Source organism: Dermacentor silvarum, chromosome 3 (genome assembly GCF_013339745.2).
Source record: "Dermacentor silvarum isolate Dsil-2018 chromosome 3, BIME_Dsil_1.4, whole genome shotgun sequence".
In the NCBI taxonomy this organism is placed as follows: Eukaryota; Metazoa; Arthropoda; class Arachnida; order Ixodida; family Ixodidae; genus Dermacentor; species Dermacentor silvarum.
Window position 1 is genome coordinate 185,528,200 of NC_051156.1, and position 18,403 is coordinate 185,546,602.

The 18,403-nt window shown below is 43.0% G+C and overlaps 1 protein-coding gene across 7 annotated transcripts in view; it reads right to left on the reverse strand.

Annotated features, from left to right (window-relative positions):
- The window catches only part of LOC119446239 (cyclin-dependent kinase 11B), a 57,707-nt gene that overhangs the window by 18,726 nt on the left and 20,578 nt on the right, over nucleotides 1-18,403 (reverse strand). For 3 of the 7 annotated variants that reach the window (XM_037710615.2, XM_037710613.2, XM_037710616.2), the window contains one exon: nucleotides 8,045-8,155. The exons of the other annotated variants lie outside the window; for them this stretch is intronic. In XM_037710615.2, coding sequence (XP_037566543.1) covers nucleotides 8,045-8,155 — 111 coding nt within the window. The remainder of the gene's footprint in view (nucleotides 1-8,044; nucleotides 8,156-18,403) is intronic. 7 annotated transcript variants of the gene reach the window in all.

Consider the following 18,403-nt stretch of genomic DNA (forward strand, 5'->3'; position numbering starts at 1 on the left):
TGTTGACGCTCTTTATATTTTGCAGCATTTTGTCCATCAGTGATATATATATATGTATAGTGAGCCACTGTTGTGAGCTCACTTGCCAATGGGTGCAGCGTAGCATTCCATGTGCTTAGCCAAAGTCATTTATTGCTGTAAAAAGAGCAAACACTGTTGGGAGAGTGATACCACATTTGTTCACGTCACAGTATTCTTTTTAAAACACAACTTGAAAGCAGACTTGATCATATTTGTTTGCCTTTAAACCCCTAATGCACACTTGATCACGACCATATAAAGCTAGAAGGCAATGAAGCCAAGGAAAGAATAGAGGTAATTAGCTGTGGTTGAAATTGAAAAGCAGAAAATAATGAAGCAAAGGGGAAATGAAAGTGGACGAAAAGATAAGTTGTCACAGGTGGGCACCGAACCCATAAGCTTCGCATCGGTGTCTCAATGACACACAGGAGAGTAGTGTTCTCCAGTAACCTCACATGTTGGGCGGGATCGGAGATCTTTGTTCGAAACGCGTTCTGTTCAGTTGCTGCAACGTCACGAAGTGGCAGTATGCAAAATTTGTGACAACGGGATGGAGAGAGCAGCCAATTGGCAAGCGGTGAACCATTCTGTAGCCGCAGCCGCCGTTTGGATCCAATCCAACCCACCAGACGTTCTCGTAGCGAGCAGATGACAGCTCGAACTTCACATCTCTCGTCGCGTTCTGCTTCTAGCAGACGACGTGCTCGTAATCAAAATGATCGACAGGAGCGCGTCATCATTTGACCGTCGCCAAAAACGACGAACTCCCCAGACGACAGACGTCCGGGGAGTCCAAATTTGTTGTCACAAATTTTGCATACTGCCGCTGTGTGACGTTGCAGCAACTGACCAGAACGCGAAACGAACAAAGATCTCAGATTGCGCCCCTTGAGTGAACCCTGACACCCGATATCACAGCAGTATGTGTGACTAAATGCAGGATCTCACAGTGAAACATGTTCCCTGCTGTGTGGCCAGCATACTAATGCCATGTAACTATTGTTTTAGACTAACATCTTAGCCGACATAAAAGGTGCAATATGGTAGGCCATGCTTTTATACAAAATGAAGAAGTAGGTGAATTTGTGTAGTGCAAGGCAGAGCTGAAAGCGAAGTCTAAACGAATAGTCATGAGAGCACCATGCAGCGATTCCAAGAAGCGGGTAGCAACTGCTAAAATGCAGGCACTTGGAATGCACCCTTGCAATCCTTGCATGGCTATTTTGTGTGAGTATTACCTAGTTGTTCATACCACTAGGCTGCCCTCAATACACCAGTAATTTTCCCCCGGTATCTAAGAAAAAAAAAAAAACAGTTTATACAATAAATTCAGTTATGTATATACTTGCGTTACTAAACACCTGCTCCAAATTTCCTTTGCTTACAAATTAACTCGTATCAACTCAACATCAACTGGCAATCTCATTATGGCAATTTCGCCAATATACCTTTCCACTGTCTACATTCTGACGTCAGAAAATGCACCTTGTTACTCATGAACACTCACAAGAATTCAAGATGAATTATGGTGGCACTCGGGGAGCTCTAGTTTGAAAGCTCTACAGTTGCTGACAATTTCACTCCGTTTGCATCATGATTTGGCACCATTCTATATTTTTCTCTCACCTGTGCCCATCTACTTCATGCCTGGCATTTCTTTTTTTTTTTTTTTTGAAGCGCAGCTCTTAGATGCTCATTCCTGTGGCGAGTGTCGGCGTCACTTGTAACCGAGACAACGAGCACAACAAAAGATGAGTAAACGCAGCGGGGGATGAAAAAAGCAGCGAGAGTAAAAAGGCACGAGGAGGAAAGCAGAGAGGAGGGTGCAGCGGAACCTTGAGGCGGAAAGTGGAGCAGGGTATGGCGAAAGTGTGAGAAGAAAAGTGTAGTGTAGTGACAATGGCGCCAGAGCAGTGCGCATCTGGGAGGTATGGTGGCGGCGGCTTCTGTGAATTGTGCCCATGCGTCATCCATGCGCTGGCCCCACATGCTAGCTCTCGCTATCTCCAGATTAGCGAGGCAGTTGCGCCACACTTCGCTCCATTTGCAACGTGCTGCGTGTCTGCACCAGCCAATATATCGCGAAATGAAAACACGTATTGAGCTGCGCTCAAATTTTGCATTAGGGAGTGTCGTAATTGTCGGTGAATTTTTTTTTGTCTGCCTTTCCCGGACTGCCCTGTTTCACGCATAACATTCCTATGCCTATTTCTAGCGACTCTTTCCACACGAATTTATTTTCAATATTTGATAAGCAAACGTTTGACATTACAATTATCACCCTTTCATAACAATGCTTTCTTTCACCTGTGCAATCACCTAACTCTGAAATTTATACCCACAAATAGTCACGCGCCTAATTATTTGCACTGAGTTTATCACACCTAACGAACTGCGCTCAGTTAATCAGAACATCCTATTGGCAGTTTGCGTCCCAGGCAAAAAAACAAAACAACACATGGCTAAGAATGCAGACATTCTAAAAATTGCTAATTAGTAATTCACGATTAAGTGATTGATTAACGAGCTTTATTGGAGCAAGGGCCAGTTCTAGCCAAAGAGCACCAATTGCTAATTCCTCTTGTTCACTGCCCTTTGTATGATAATATAAAGCAGCTATTTCAGTGAAAGCAAAAAACACAAGTCTAGGCCAACAATTGTACTTACACCTGCATTAAAGTAACTGGTTAAAAAGTATCTTAAAAGATTATGAACTTCCACCAATTATGCATTACCTCTGATGATTGTGAAGCCTTGGCTTGTGAGTTTCGGTGTGCGATTGCCTGGCTAAATTTTTATGTTTATGCTTTGCCTGTCAAAGACATCATTTTCCTGCATTCTAGTAATGACAATCTTTTTTTCTTTCTTTTTTTTTAAATCTCTCTTTTAGCTGTATTTGCATGCTGGCTAGTGCATTATTTCACCATATCTATTTCTTACCTCTTTGACTGTTTAATCATTATGTACCCTTTGTCTACTAGAAGCAGGCAGGCATTATGTCATTACTGGTGGCCGTTGCCAGTGATGACTCTGTTTTTCTTTGGAAACCGAATAATAATAACTGCAAGTTCGTGCCTGTGATGCAATCTTTCTTGTCGTGCTTGTCTTTCCATGCTGTGCCTACATACACTAACAAAAATTTTCAACACATTCTAACTTCAAAATTTCTTAACCAGTGCCTCTCTGGAAGCCTACACAAACTTGTGTTAATTCAAACAAAAATATGTGGGCCCCACACTATGCTTCATACTTAACAGGCGTGCTGTAGAAGCTAGGGCGACTGTTTTGCAGAGCCAGCATTCATGATAACAAAAAAAAAAAAAAATGATCACATATCAGTAGCAAGAAAAACACAAAAATACGCAATTTGACATAACATCCACTCCATATGTCATAGTCATTACATAGCACGGTCCATAGAGGTCTCGGAGACAAACATTCAAGGACTTTCAAGGCCCTGTAAAGTTTTTTCTATGGTGCAGAGTGGCATTCCATGTAGCAATTTTTACCATAACATTTCCAAAGAACTATAGTTAAACTTAAATATAATGCAGTCGGTAAAATTGGCACTTCACTTCATTATATCGAAATTTCGTTATAATCAAACTGAACCTTATATGCAAACAAGTACAGTTGCTGCCAAACTTTTTTCACAGAAGGGGCCATAGAACTTTCTGAATTATTGCGCAATTGGAAAAAAAAAGAAAAAAAAAATTTCAATGAAGAAAAAAAATGATCTTCTCGAATTTGAGTTGTTTGACCAAAGAGACGGTTTCATGCCGTGTCGACGATATCTTTATATCGATGGCACGAAACGAAGCCCGAGAAGCTTTCGCGTCCAGTATGCCGCCACGGCTGATGGCATCGCTACTATTTTGGCTCGTACGCTTTGCACCTGCTGCAGATTACCTCCAAGATCAGGCGCTCAGGCCGCATGCGCACTCAGTCAAACCCCCATAACAATATTCAAGTGCCAGGAAAATTCCATTGTTATAACTGATAACTGCTAAAACCAGGTTGCACAAAAAAAAAGAGGGAACAAACACTGAAAGATTTTAGGAAGATGTACAGTCGAGCCCACTTAAGGCTGCATTACCGTTTTTAACGATACCCGGATGCAACAATGAGCAGCCCTAACACCACTTACTACAATGTTCCCATGCCTCATCCTTGGCTATACAGTCAAACCTCGATATAACGAACCCCGATTTAGCAAAATTTGCGATATAACAAACTATTTTTATTTCCATATCTTAGTTCTATTGAATTAACGAAACCTCGATATGTATAACGAAATTCTTGATATAAGTTTTTCGCTGCGAGTACAACTTCGTTGTATCGAGGCTTGACTGTATCAATTACATCTGGCTAATGGGTGCCTGTGCAGAAAGAAACAGGAACGCGCATTCCCAAAAAAGAAAAGAAGAAAACGTGCTGCCACAACTGCCATCGTGCCACGCACCTGATGTGGCAGGATTTTGCAGCATCGCGTGCCTTTCTTTTGTCTCTCTTCCACCCTTCTGGTAAACGAGTCTGACAGTGGAGACAGGGAAGGGAGACTGGAGAAGCGCGAGAAGGTGACGAAGGTGTGCCGTGCAGGTCGCGCGACATAATGACGGGTATGGTGAAGGTGTGTGGCATTGCAGGCGGGTGCGGCGGATCGAGTTTTTTGTTGTGAAGCATTAATTGTTGCATTCTTAGCACTCCGCAGTAGTAGGTAGGCAGGTAGGTTCCTGTCGCTCCTCGTTTTATTAAATAGAAAGTGAGGTGCGACTAATGGTGGAATTAAACCACTGCCGCGGGAGCACAGCAGCCCCATGCTCTAACCGCTCGGCCACGATCGCACGCGCACTTCTCTCGTCCCTAAGGCTGCCAGCTCTTTGAAACACTCGGCTTGTGCACCACGTGCCACTTTCTCATGTTTTTTCTTTTTTGACAGCTCGCGCTTTGAGGTGCCGTGTTAGACTGCACTCTCTAGAACGGGCGCACTTTCCTCAGCACTTTTCTCGTATTAGTGTATGCTACGTAGAAACTGTGCGACATTGTATTAATTTCACAATCGCCCAGGTTAATCATGTTTTCACATTTCTTCACCAGAGCTTATATGCCATCGTCATTTTAACATAACATGACTTAGCCACAGGCGCGTACAATTGCATAACACGTAGTTGCTGATTATGTCACAATCCGTGTTTCTCTTGCTTACGCTCGTACACTACTTATGTAGAACCCAACAACCGTCATGTCATAAGCTCGCGTCGAACGGCTGGCGTAGATATGCCTTTGCTGCCATATGATCATCTTCAACGTGGTCGTCATGCTGCTGTCGCCACACACACGTACGCTTGCAGCCTACATATACTCAATTTACACAAACACGTTGGTTCATCTGGTAACAATTTCCGGAACCCCAAACAATGCTGGATAGCCTGGTACGGGCAGAATGCTTCACATAACATCGATTCCTATAGTGCGTGGGATCCACAGAATTCTTTTAATTCTTTTTTTACTGCAGTATTGTTTATAAAATGGGAAGTTTGTCAGGTCCACGCTGATCCACCATAGAAAGCAGGTCACATAATTGACCTTCGACGAAAAAAATTTGTCAGGTCCACGCTGATCCACCATAGAAAGCAGGTCACATAATTGACCTTCGACGAAAAAAATAAATAAATTACAGGGCTTTCAAGGGCCCTGAAAGCATACTCCTTAATTTCAAGGGTACCAAGGACCTGTGCACACCCTGCATAGATGACTTAAGGTTCTAAGTCCCTTTTCAATTAACTGCATTGAGTGCCATATTTGCATGAATGCACTATTTGTGAAAATTTCTTAGCCTCAGTAACAAGGAAATATCAACGCCCATAAACGACCCTTAAGATACAAAAATATTTTATGATTTGATATACCATTAACTTTAAGTGCTATAGCAGTGACAGATGAAGAAATTGTGCCACGCAGAGCATTGCAAATTTATGCCATTTCATAAAATGTATGAAGGAATGCTTTTTTTGACTAGCGAAGAGGTACAAAGAGCCGTACGGTTGAAGAAGTGGGACAGTTCAAGTATTTTTTTTAAGACTGCCTGAGCTGCTGAACAAACCAGCCACAAATAATGCCCCTGCACATATTAGTTTCCATCGTAATCGGTCGCTGCTTTGTTATGGAGAAGTACAAGCGAGAGGAAAATCACATTTTTGACTGCAAAAGGTATCTAACTAGCTGCTCATTTGTTACCATTCTCAAGCCAATACAAAAATAGAGGTGCTGATGAAAAAAAAAAAAAAAATCAAGCATAAGCAAATTTCATAAACAAGCATTTATGGAGTGTTTTCTGCCATTGTGCTCCTAAGCCTAATCTACGACTATTTCAGGTGAAAAGTGATTTCGCTCTATGCTGTGTCCTTAGAAGGAACAGGAGAGCATGATGGAGGGAGACGTAAAACTATTCCATTCACCCTAGCTGTGTTGCACGTTTTTGCTGTTATTTTATTGTGTGCTTACACTTTAACTGACTATTTCTTGCATCATAACTTTCTCCTATATCCATTTTATAACATAATTATGACATGGGCAATGCATACTCCGGGATAAGGTAACTGCTCAGTATCTGTGGCAATTAAAGGCGTGGAAAAGTAGAAAATTTAAGAGCTAGCTAGCACACTGAGTGGCAACGGAGAAACAGCGGAAGAAACCAAGCTGGAGCATGACTTAAACCTCCCTAACAATCGGGAATATGCAGAGCCTGACAGCAGTTGACTTTCAAGGGTCCTAGGGTATGTAAAACATTACTTTCTGTACGTACGATTGTGCAGTACTTTGTTACAAGACAAGGAGACAAATTTTTTGAAGACGCGGTCAAGATTACTGATGGCATGGATGTAGTTGTGGATGATCATGAAAGGAAGAGGAGAATTATGAACATCCTTATTTCCTGCTTGTCCAGCCTTATGTGTAGTATCAAGCCAAGACATTGTACCAAAGCTGCCAGAGACAAAATCAGCAGGGAAATCAAAAAGACTGAGGTTCTTGTTTGTGCTAAATGCCTACCTGACGCCACTGAGTAGAAAAATTTTCAGGGCTATATGTAAAGTGTCCCATTCTTCTTACGTGATGTCCCACTCCTCACAATAGGAAAGGTTTAAAAGATACATTTCATTGTTTGCAATTTTTTTCTTGAAAGCATCCTTAAGACTTTCAAAGAAAGAGCTCTTGTGCAAATTAAGCACAGTTCCTTTTGTATTTATGTCTCAGGTGAACTAAGCAATACATTAAAATGCAAAAACTGCCCCATTCCTCATGCCCCTCCTCTACACTGCCCAGCGTGGCAGTGTATAAAGAGTACTGAAAAAATAGGGTCTGTTAGAAAATTAACGACACTCTAGCAGAAACGGCTGTACACTCATAGATAATCGCAAATCCATTTAGCCTATAAAGAAGTGTGTGTCTGCCGGTCTCGCTGGCACTATCAGAGTATACTCAGCATGCATGCTCAAGTGGTGTGTCACGGCTTTCAATCTTAGGCAAAATAAATAAATTAGACAGATTAAACGAGGTGAGAAAGGGGACTGTAATAACACACTGATGCCGATCTGTGACAAAAGTGTAGTCACTGGTAGGGCAATGTGACATGGACCATTACTGGAGAGCAGCATTCTCAAGTTGGCAATGTCTGAGTAAACGCAATGGATGCCCTTTTTATCCCCTCAAAGTTGTTCCAAGTGCCTAATGGTACTAAATGATTAATTATCTGTCCTGAAGAAGCAAATCTGTGTTAATGATTCCTTCACTGTCAAAAAAATTTACCCAAAGGCAGTCTAATTAGTTTTCTGACACACCGTGCAAAAGTACTAGAGAAATTTGAATTCACGCGAGTTCACCAAACGCTCTGAACTAATATGAAAATGAAAACGGCACAGAAGTTAAAACAAGAATCGATCACAAAATGGCTGCATATGTGTGATTGTTGCAATGACACAACATGAGTGCAACCTTGCACATGCCACTAGCATGACAGCGGTACCTCGACGACGTGAATGCTGGTAGTCTGTCTCCCCTTTAATGAGTGCTTTCAGTGTGGCTTTCAAACGAGCACGGCGCTTTTTAGCGTACGATGGATTGTTCACTTCAGAGTCTGAAACATAACACACCAAGAATCTCTTTAGGGTAGGAAAGCAGAGCAGTTTCATTATGATGAACAGAAAGAAGTAAGCGCAAGAACTGCCAGAACCCAGAAGGCAATTTATGCATAACAGGCAATCAAGCAGTGTGAGTGATACATGCACAGAGAATTTTGCACTTTGTTACAGACAAAATTGGGAGGCATGCCACAAGCAACACAATTCTGGTTCACCGCTTTAAGCAATAAAGGAATGACAATGATAAACCATAAATCAGTTTTGACTGATAAAGTGCGCTTTCAATACCTTATCTTGGTTGATTTACCGATACAGCTAAAATTTACTTTTCATTAGTGTCCCTTTACGGCATGCACAGTAACAATAATTCAGTTTTGACCGATAAAGTGCGTTTTCAATACCTTATCTTTGTTGACTTACGAATACAGCTAAAATTTATTTTTTCATTAGTGTCCCTTTACGGCATGCACAGTAACAATAAATCAGTTTTGACTGATAAAGTGAGCTTTCAATACCTTATCTTTATTGATTTACCGATACAGCAAAAATTTATTTCTTCATTAGTGTCCCTTTACTGCATGCACGGTTACCGATTTCGACAACACTCTGTCTCAAGTTTTCTACTCCCGAAGAGACTTGCAATATTAAATATATATACATAAACAAAAGATCAAGGTTTTAGATTACGCTTGCAAAACTCTATTTGCATTTAGTTGACAGGAGGAGCTTGATTAATAGCCAAGAAAATAAAAGCCAAGGTAACCTTTCCAATTTTGTTCATGAACTGCAGCAACAACAATGTCCTTCTAACATTATAGATTCCACGGTACATTTATGTATTTGATGCCCTTTTACATACTTAAAAAAAGAAATTTCCCTAAATGCTGCCAAATTAGTAAGTTTTCATTTACTAACTGTATGTAATGATTTTCATCAGTAAACAATTGAATAGACTCTCGTGGACAATTCCAAGTTCTATGATGTCCTAGACAGCTGGCACAGCAGGTACGAGCTGTTGTCTCCGCCTATCCTATAGTGAGTGATAAGATAGTGAAGGGTCCGTTGGGTGTAGAAAACAAACAGAATAAATAAAATCTGGCACTTGGTTTTATCAGGCCTTTGGGCCCTCCTCTGCAGCACGCACCATGGAAGCCTTTGAAACGCACGCCACAACAACGCGCGCCGCATGGAGCATGTGCACCGATCGGGTTGGCGCAAGAAACCCGCGCGGGGGCTGCCGGGAAGACAGCTGCCCGATAAGAAGGCAACAGCGACTGCACTCGGGGGGCTTTTTCGGGGGTGGGCCTGGGCTTGGTGAGGCGCTGGTGGGGCGCAACCCATCTAGTTTTTTGTCGAGCATGCTGCGGAGCAAGGGAAAACGTTTTGCATTGTGTCTGTGGAAACGAGGGCTTTGTTTTCAGCATTTGTGACTACCCTTGTTTGCCTGGCCGGTTCGGCGTTTGCTTTTTTTGCCTTGTGTGTTCTGTATTCGGCCGCGAGATTGTGGCGATTGATTGTCTGCTGAGGCTGTTATTTTGTCGCCCCTTTGCCAGTACACTTGTTTGCCTCGCTCTTGCGTTGCTTGCCGCTTCGCCTTGTGCTTTCTACTGTCGGCCGCGAGACTGCAGTGGTTGAGTGCTTCGTTACATCGTAAATTAAAGTGGGTTCTGTTCCTCGCGCCACTGGTCCTTCGTCGTGCTGGTCGCGGCTCACGGACCCCCTGAGCGAAGGCGAGGGGCCTTTAGTTTAAACCTCTCTTTGGTGTGCTGTCATTCTTTTACTCTGGCATATGCATGTTGCAGAGATAACACTTGGATCTTATTCAAAAGTCTGAACTCCTGATAAGCATTCTGAGCACTGAACGCTGCTAAGTGTCCATGGAAAGCCACCAACAAACCCTATCCGCTACACTTCTAATTTTAAAAGCCCATTTAAGTGAGTTTCTCCTCATAAAAGTATTTACAGGCCTGAACAACAGTGGTTGGACCAGTAAAAAGGATTTACCATAAGATGAGGATGTACACAAGACAAAACAGGCTTGCAAACTAAGTCAGGTGTGTGCTCATCATGCGTGCCATTTATGTCTTCATCTGATGCTGCATATTTTCACTGGTTTGACCACAGACATCACACTATGTACTACACGTCCAGCAGCCAGCCATTATTATTACTATAGCTATTACTAGCTACAGCTATTATTACTATTATTACTACAGCTATTACTATATGTGTTTGTATCAGTCATTAGACTAGTGAATCTGGCCTACTACAAATGTAAAGATGCAGTACAATGGCTTCAAGCAGGTGGGAACTGTCTGTTAAAAAAAAGAAAGAAAGCTGCCTTATTCTGGCCTCACTGATATACTGCAAGAGAATGTTTCTTTCCATATTAATTGAAAAAAGCACACAGTTCGGTGATGGTTAGGCTGTTCCGGTTAAAGCTGCTGGTTGAAAAAGCAAACATATGGAGACTACAACATGAAACATTGAAGCAGGCTTCTGTAAGAGCAACAACCAAGACATTTTGGGGGTGCTCAGCCTGTTGTTCACAATTCAAGAAGGAATTAATTTAAAGCAATAAGCCATAATATGCCATGCAATAACCTGCAGCAACAACCAGTAGTAAAGCAGAAGTTTTCAAACACACATTAACCTACTGCTCTCCAGCAAATGTAAAGATGCAGTACAATGGCTTCAAGCAGCTGGGAACTGTCTGCTAAAAAAAAGAAAGAAAGCTGCCTTATCTGGCCTCACTGATACACTGCAAGAGAATGTTTCTTTCCATATTAATTTAAAAAGCACATAGTTCGGTGATGGGTAGGCTGTTCCAGTTGAAGCTGCTGGTTGAAAAAGCAAACATATGGAGACTACAACATGAAACATTGAAGCAGGCTTCTGTAAGAGCAACAACCAAGACATTTTGGGGGAGCTCAGCTTGTTTGTTCACATTTCAAGAAGGAATTGCCATTTAAAGCAATAAGCCACAATATACCATGCAATAACCTGCAGCAACAACAGTAGTAAAGCAGAAGTTATCAAACACACATTAATCAGCAGCGCATGCATAAGCAAAGATTTTCCCTCAGCAGAGACTGACACAGCATGCAAACTGTGGTAGTAAAGGCTGCATTCGCAACATAACACTTGATTTGCTCGTTAAACACTGACAAAATGCACAACCACAAAGGTTATTAATATCAATAATTGCAGTAAGGTAAACCCTGAGCACTTGGAACTCTTTGTCCTGAGGTTAACTGCAAGAAAGAAAGCTATTCCTTAACCATGGCATAATTTGCAGGAAAAAAAAAATAGAGAGAAGAAAGCCCAAAAGCAACAAAAAGCCATTTCAGATAAGCACTCTTTGCAAAAGAGGCACATGATGAAGCAAAGAAATGTGCAATAAGACAGTATGCTGTAAAGCAGGGAAAAGGTATCCTAGCACAGGTAGCCGTTTCAGCAGCCATTTCCAATGGCACAATATTGATTCTAATTATGCTCAAAAAGAAAAATAATGAGAGTGCTGCTGCATTTCTCCTGTATGAGTTGGTGTGCGGCAGCAGCAGCGATTGCAGGGACAGAGAAGAGACTGTGTATCGACGTCGTGATGCATCGACCTCTTGGGTACCGAAACCAAAACTGGATTATGATAATAAGGCAGGTCGACATTGTGATACTGTCATTCCTTTAACAATTGCAGCTGTTCCCTGCTTGGTTTTCTCACTGGCAGTGCTTTTTATACAGCTAGGTTAGGACACAGCTATCAATCTTAGTGATGTCACTGTGATGCTGCAATGAAAGCCCTTAAGCGGAGATCAGCCTATATTTATGTCCACTGCAGGACGAAGGCCTCTCTCTGCAATCTCCACTTATTCCCGTCTTGCGCTAGCCGATTCCAACTTGCACCTGCAAATTTCTTAACTTCATCACCCCCACCTCGTTTTCTGCCATTCTTGACTGCGCTTCCCTTCTCTTGGCATCCATTCTGTAACTCAAATGGTACACCGATTATCTACCCTGCGCATTACATGACCTGCCCAGCTCTATTTCTTTCTCTTAAAGTCAGCTAGAATATAGGTTATCCCCGTTCCCGCTCTCTGATCCACACCGCTCTCTTCCTGTCTCTTAAGGTTAGGTCTACAATTTTTCGGTCCATCGTGCTAAGGAGAGATGCTATTAGAAAAATTAGTTTTTTTTCAAAAATTATAGATTTTTTGTTTTCACTTGTTTTGTTAAGTTTAGTATATCTACTATGAAAATAAAAATCAAAGCCGAGACTCAACTGGAAATGAGTTAAAATTGTGTTTAAAGAGCACAAGGTGGCTAGGTTAAGTTAAAAGCCTGAAAGTGTGCCGTCTTCTAGTGTCTCGCGGCCGACAACGCGCAGCCGCTTGCCATTGCGGATCGCATGAGGAGCTCGACAAAGCCTCATTCTGCCAATAACTATGGTTGGCCGGGCTGCTGTGGTGCAAGAAATAATAAACAAAAGCATGCATTTGCCGCGTTTTTCGAACGCTGCGAATTTCAATATTTAACTTTCAAATGTGTTTTTCTCAGTTCTTCGGTTTGTAGCATTTTTAGAGCTTTTGCACCAAAATTTGTGCACCTTATGCAGTCTGATCATAATGAAATTTGGCATACTTATGCTTTAACATGTCCTGAATGCAAAGAAACTACTTTCAGAGCTTTCCACAAACATATTTAGTAACATAATTTAAAACGTTTCTTTGTTGAGAATGGTCGTGAAACTGAGCATTGGAATTTTTAGAACTACAACACAAATGTTATACTATATTTTTTGCTTTATTGAATTCGACTATTCATTGGGAGCAATATGAGCTATCTATTAGTGTTTTATTGTGCTCACTGTTGTCGCCTAAGCTTGTAGAAAAGTGCATTGTTTTTACAAATGCATGGTGCGCAAAACATTAATGAATTGAACTATCAGAAAATTAAAAGCTGATTTGAAAAGAGGAGCCCAAAGTCCGTAAATGGTGAAAGTTTCATTGAGCTGTCACAAAAGTTTTTCAGAGTGGCATGTCCTCTAATTTTTTTACCAAGTGGCTTTGAGCAATGCATGTACTAGTACTTTAGTTATACCCTGTCTGAGTAGTTCTGTGCACTGGGGAAGCTACGAGCGCTTCGACGAATGAGGAGGGCAAACGCAGCTAAAGGTATGTGTCCGCCCATTGTTGTCAACCAACGCTGTTGCTGTCCCCCGCTCAGGGGTGGGACTGACCAACGTCATTTTGGTGCAATTTCTGGAGCAGATCAAAATGTGTTTTGGAGCAGTTTGGAGCAGACAAAATAGCATTTTGGAGCAGCTTGGAGCAGGCCAATCTGAATTTTGGAGGAATAATGGAATATGGCAGCGCACTTCGAAACAACGATGAAAAACAGAATAAACCAGCTAGAAGCTCATAGTGGAAGCGAACTTCGTAGCTATAGCGTATTAGAATATGGAAGAGTGGGTTGAGCGGCGGCTTGGCGCATGCTTACCTGTAAAGCCAGAAACATCGGTTGCAGAACGATCAAACTATATCTTTCCGCACCTACGCTCACGATGATAGCGGAAAATGTTTTCAAATTATGCGGTCCAAACGACGCTGTTTTCCTTTAATGTGTCACCATATGTCACCACAGACCAAGAGAGCCACAATCAACCCTGGGCTGGTATGATGTAAAACTATTCCAATCTGTTTTTGTTGTGATATATGGACACTCCAAGCGCATTTCTGGCGTTGCAGTCGCCGTGATGTTCCATACAAAGCCGCACTTGCTCACTCCAGCATTTTGACAGCGAGTTTCTGTGGTCATCGAGTGAGATGTGTTCATGTTTGCTTGTGCGTGCGCAACACCATGCTTGTTAATTTAGTGAGTGAACACGTTTTACAAGGTTATACGGCCGATAAAACTACTATTTTTGCTTCTTATAGCTGTCTACTAATTTGCTATCGCAATCGATGTTTCGCCTTTCGGGCGATACTGCGACATTTTATTCCAAATCCGCCATTAGCCCTTCGTGATAGGTCAAAATGGATCACGCCTCGCCCATATGGGCATAAAAACAGATTGGAATAGTTTCAATGTTATACCGGCCTTGCGGACACAGCCCGCTTCACCCGCTGCAGCGCGTGCCTCCGAAATATCTAGTTCGCTTGCAGCGCTCTCAGTCTACCTTTTTGTTGTTCTGCACTTCAGCTAGGGAGCACTGTGCCGTCCGGTCCACTAAACCGTATTCTAGTACACTTCAAACACAGCTGCCCTAGCTGTTCCGACAACAACGACAACAGCCAGCAGTGGCCGCACACGCGCCTGCCCCTTGCCGGAAGCGCTGAAAAGTCCAGTAAGCGCGAAAATTACGAGAAACTCTGCGGGAGGTGCCGTCATGCAGTGTGTGCAATATGAATGGCTGAACTCATTTTCGGAGAACGAATCCGCATGCTGTTTGCGGCCACTGCCAAATCTGTTCTGGCGCAGCAAGGTGCAATTTTGGTCAATTTTCTGTTTGGCGCAGAAATTTACGTCTGTATCAACAATGCGCAATTGGCAGAGGAGTCCCACCCCTTCGCACTTTGCTGCCCATGCAAGCATCTGCATTTGCAGGCCTCGCAGCATTGGCCCTGTTGCCTTAATAGATCCCTCTAGTATAGTTGTATTGTTTACAGGATAGGCATACACGTTTGCTTTTGTTGATACAGCTTTCAGGTACAATCCCCATGAAGTCACACAATGGTGCCACTGTATGATCATATTTACTACAATGATCTGGCTTACAATATCTAGCTAGGTGGTGACAATAACATGTAAAAGGAAATATGCTTGCACTACCATTACTGCTTTACAATACCAATATATGTTCTGAGGAACCATTTAGACAACTTCCGTGCAGCTAGCAAAAGCAACGGCGATGGTTCTGTAAGGTGGCTAATTTTGTGATGTGGCCTACAAATTGACGTACGGACACCAAAAGAGCTGAAAAAATTCAAGAGTCTTCTTCTTTCTCGGGTTTTAGATGCCAAAACCAGTTTTTATTACAGTAGAACCCCCGCTGTTACGTTCCCAGGTGCTGCGTTTTCCCTGCTGTTACGTCGTTTTCGGCCGGTCCCGGCACAGCTCCCATAGAACCCAATGCATTGGTAACACCGCTATTACGTTGTAACTGTGGGATCGTTCCCGCATAATACGTTGCGAACTGCCACCCCGCACCGACCTGAGCGGCCATTTTGACTTTTTATGTCGCTTGGCTTGGTTGCTTGACGATGGCATTGGCCGCCCAAAGTGCTGGGGGCGACACTTATGACATATTTTTGGTTTCCGTCAGCAAAAGTATGGCCCTTGAGATCCGTATTTGCTATCTAAAGATGGTGTCTACGACGCGTTGCGGCCCTAAAATTGGTTTTGGACTCATAGATGTTACGTATAGAGTCCAAGGGTGATAACGCCATCACCGTGTGCCGTATGTGCGAGTAAAAGCGTGCAAGGGGAGCCGACGACCACGTCTAAATTTCGCGCGTGAAAGAAAGAAAAGCAGGAAGGAAGCGCGCCTTGTTCCGTTGCGCTCGAGGCACCGGCGAGGGAGCGAGAGGGGAGGGATAGCAGGTAGTGTTGTGCTCTGGCACCAACTGCGTACTGCGCGGCGGCGCGCAGTCGCGCGGGCCGTATCTTGAAAGCGATCTACGTTGGGGGCAGAGTCTACGCAGTGTAGGTGTGTCGGCGGCTCATAGCTTTGTGCGTGCTGTGTGTTCTCGGCGCTTAGTTTGTGTTGAAGCGATAAACAATAGCGCGAAGGTCACTTCGCTCGCTTCTGCAGCGGCGCTTAAATTCCTCACGTCAGCGTTTGACAGCGCATGTCCGCGTTCATCGAGTGTGATGTGTTCATGTTTGCCTGTGGGCGCTGACGCCATGCTTGTTAATATAGATAATAAGCAAATGTTTACAGTTTACACGGACGATAAAACTATTATTCTTACTTTGTATGGCTGTCTGCTAATTTGCTATCGCAATCGATACTTCGGCTTTCGGGCGAAACTATGACTTTTTTTCACATGTAAGAATTAAAATAGTATTGTGTGCAGTTCAACACTACTCCCATTTTTCGATTTTTCCTGTTTCCCGGCTGTTACGTTTTTTTTTTACGGTCCCGTGAAAAACGTATCAGCGGGATTCTACTGTATGAGGCACGCCATAGTGGAGGGCTCAGGATTAATTTTGACCACCTGGGGTTCTTTAACGTGGACTACAACGCAAGAACACGGGCGTAAAATTCATGAGTCATCAGTCTCAAAGTTTCTGCAATCCTCTTAATAAATGGCATCAGTGCACTACATCATTAGGTGACCTAGTGGTGTACTAAAAATATGTGTGGCCTCATGCATACAGACATATCCCAAACATATTTCATATGCACCATGCTGCTGATGCTGGGAGAGACTTTATATATTAACGACGAAAAAAAAGAAATAAAGGCATATAAATGGCTAAACTTGCTGTAAAAATGCACTGTTGTTCCACTTAATTTTTTAAGAAAACGCTTTTTTATGCATTGCAGCACAAAAGTAACTGGAACACTCATGTATTTCGTCCTATACTTTGAGAAATATTTCGGAACAGGTGTCATTCCTAGAGATTCATTTCAAGTGGATACGTCTTGCAAGCTCAGTCTATAATTTGTAAATTGCAATATGGGCCATAAAGTAATTAATTTAACTGTTAATTAGTGAATTTCTGTTAATTATATGATTACGTGTTCCGTTTTCTCGTGCTAGTAATGCTTGCCTCTTCAAATAATCCAGCTCAACCACACAAATTATGCTATCAGCCACAAGCAATCTTTAAAAAAATTCCAGAAAATTTTAAAATGTTCACCCTGTATACAGACGAACCCATTTATAACGAACTCGATAGTTCCGCAAAAAGTGGTTGTTATATCAGTAGTTTTTTATATATGGACTCGCCCTTAAAAACACTAAATAATTAACCGCATTGAAACTAGCGCCAGAAGCTACAATTCAGCAGCACATCGGTCCAAAAAGCGTGTCATTTTTGTTCCCGGTGCGTTCCCGCACCTCGTTGCCAACTTCCATTAGAAACGTCCATTTAAAGAAGGAAATGCGGCGGCGTGTAGCTCTTTCAAAACGGCGCCCGGTTCTAATCACCTGCCATTTCGAAACAGAAAGCACAGCCGCCATTTTTTATTTGAGAGCTTGTGATATATTTCATTACAAGCGGGGCACAACTGTATTCTGCACACGAGAACAAAGCGTTCTAGTTGGCCGGCAGCGTAAACTTCGGAAACTACTGTGGCATGCCGCCATTCTATGAAGGTCTCGAACATCATGGAGACGTATCCTGCGACAATTGCCATCACATGACGCAGGGCTTAACAAGCCAATAAGCTCATCCAATGTTGCTCAACCAGCCAATCGGCGCACGCCTGACTGCAATACTATCGCCAAAAGTGATTGTCGCAGAATACATTCTATGGCCTCAGCATTATGACTGCACGTCAGCAACACAAGAGCCGTAAAATTATGTTTTCTATGTTGCTTCGGTCGAAAAAGAAATGCGATGTTAGAAAGGTAAAATGTCATCGCGAACCGTTATCAGCAATCCACAACGTGTAAGCGAAATGCCACCGAACCGTGGTCTCCTGATAATGGCATAGTAACCGCATATCCTTTGCAACATTGTGGGGCGGCAGTTCATCGTGCAGCATTCTCGCCGACTCGGGTGCGTCGACATGAAAGTTTGAGCGGTCGCTGTTCCCATGGGGGAAAGACATGGATGGTGGTTCCAAATCGCTGAAACAGGCGTAATGCACATGGTGCCGCATGGACAATTGCACAAAAACGAGAGTGACACCGTCATGACATCCGATATCGCACTGGCGCAAGCACCAGCGCGTGCCTCGCGCAATGCTGTTTATATTGTACGCGCACACCATGGAGGCGTGGCTTCAAAACGCATCACCTTCATTGCGGCTTCCGAAATCCGTGCGAGCTGGGCACTCGCTCATCTAGTCTCAAAGGCCGTATCATTGTCGTGGTTTGGCTGGAGCGGGGCATGCGCTGTTGTGCGCCCTTGGTAGCGCCTCCGTGCTTTGGCACTTCACGTGTGCCAAAGCACGTGAAGTGCCGGGGTTCAAAGTGTTCGTTGTAGCACCACGGCAATTTAAAAAATGTTCGTTATATCTGAAAGCCGTTTCCGTAGGGAGGGTCGTAAAATCGTAAATGCACTGAAATGTG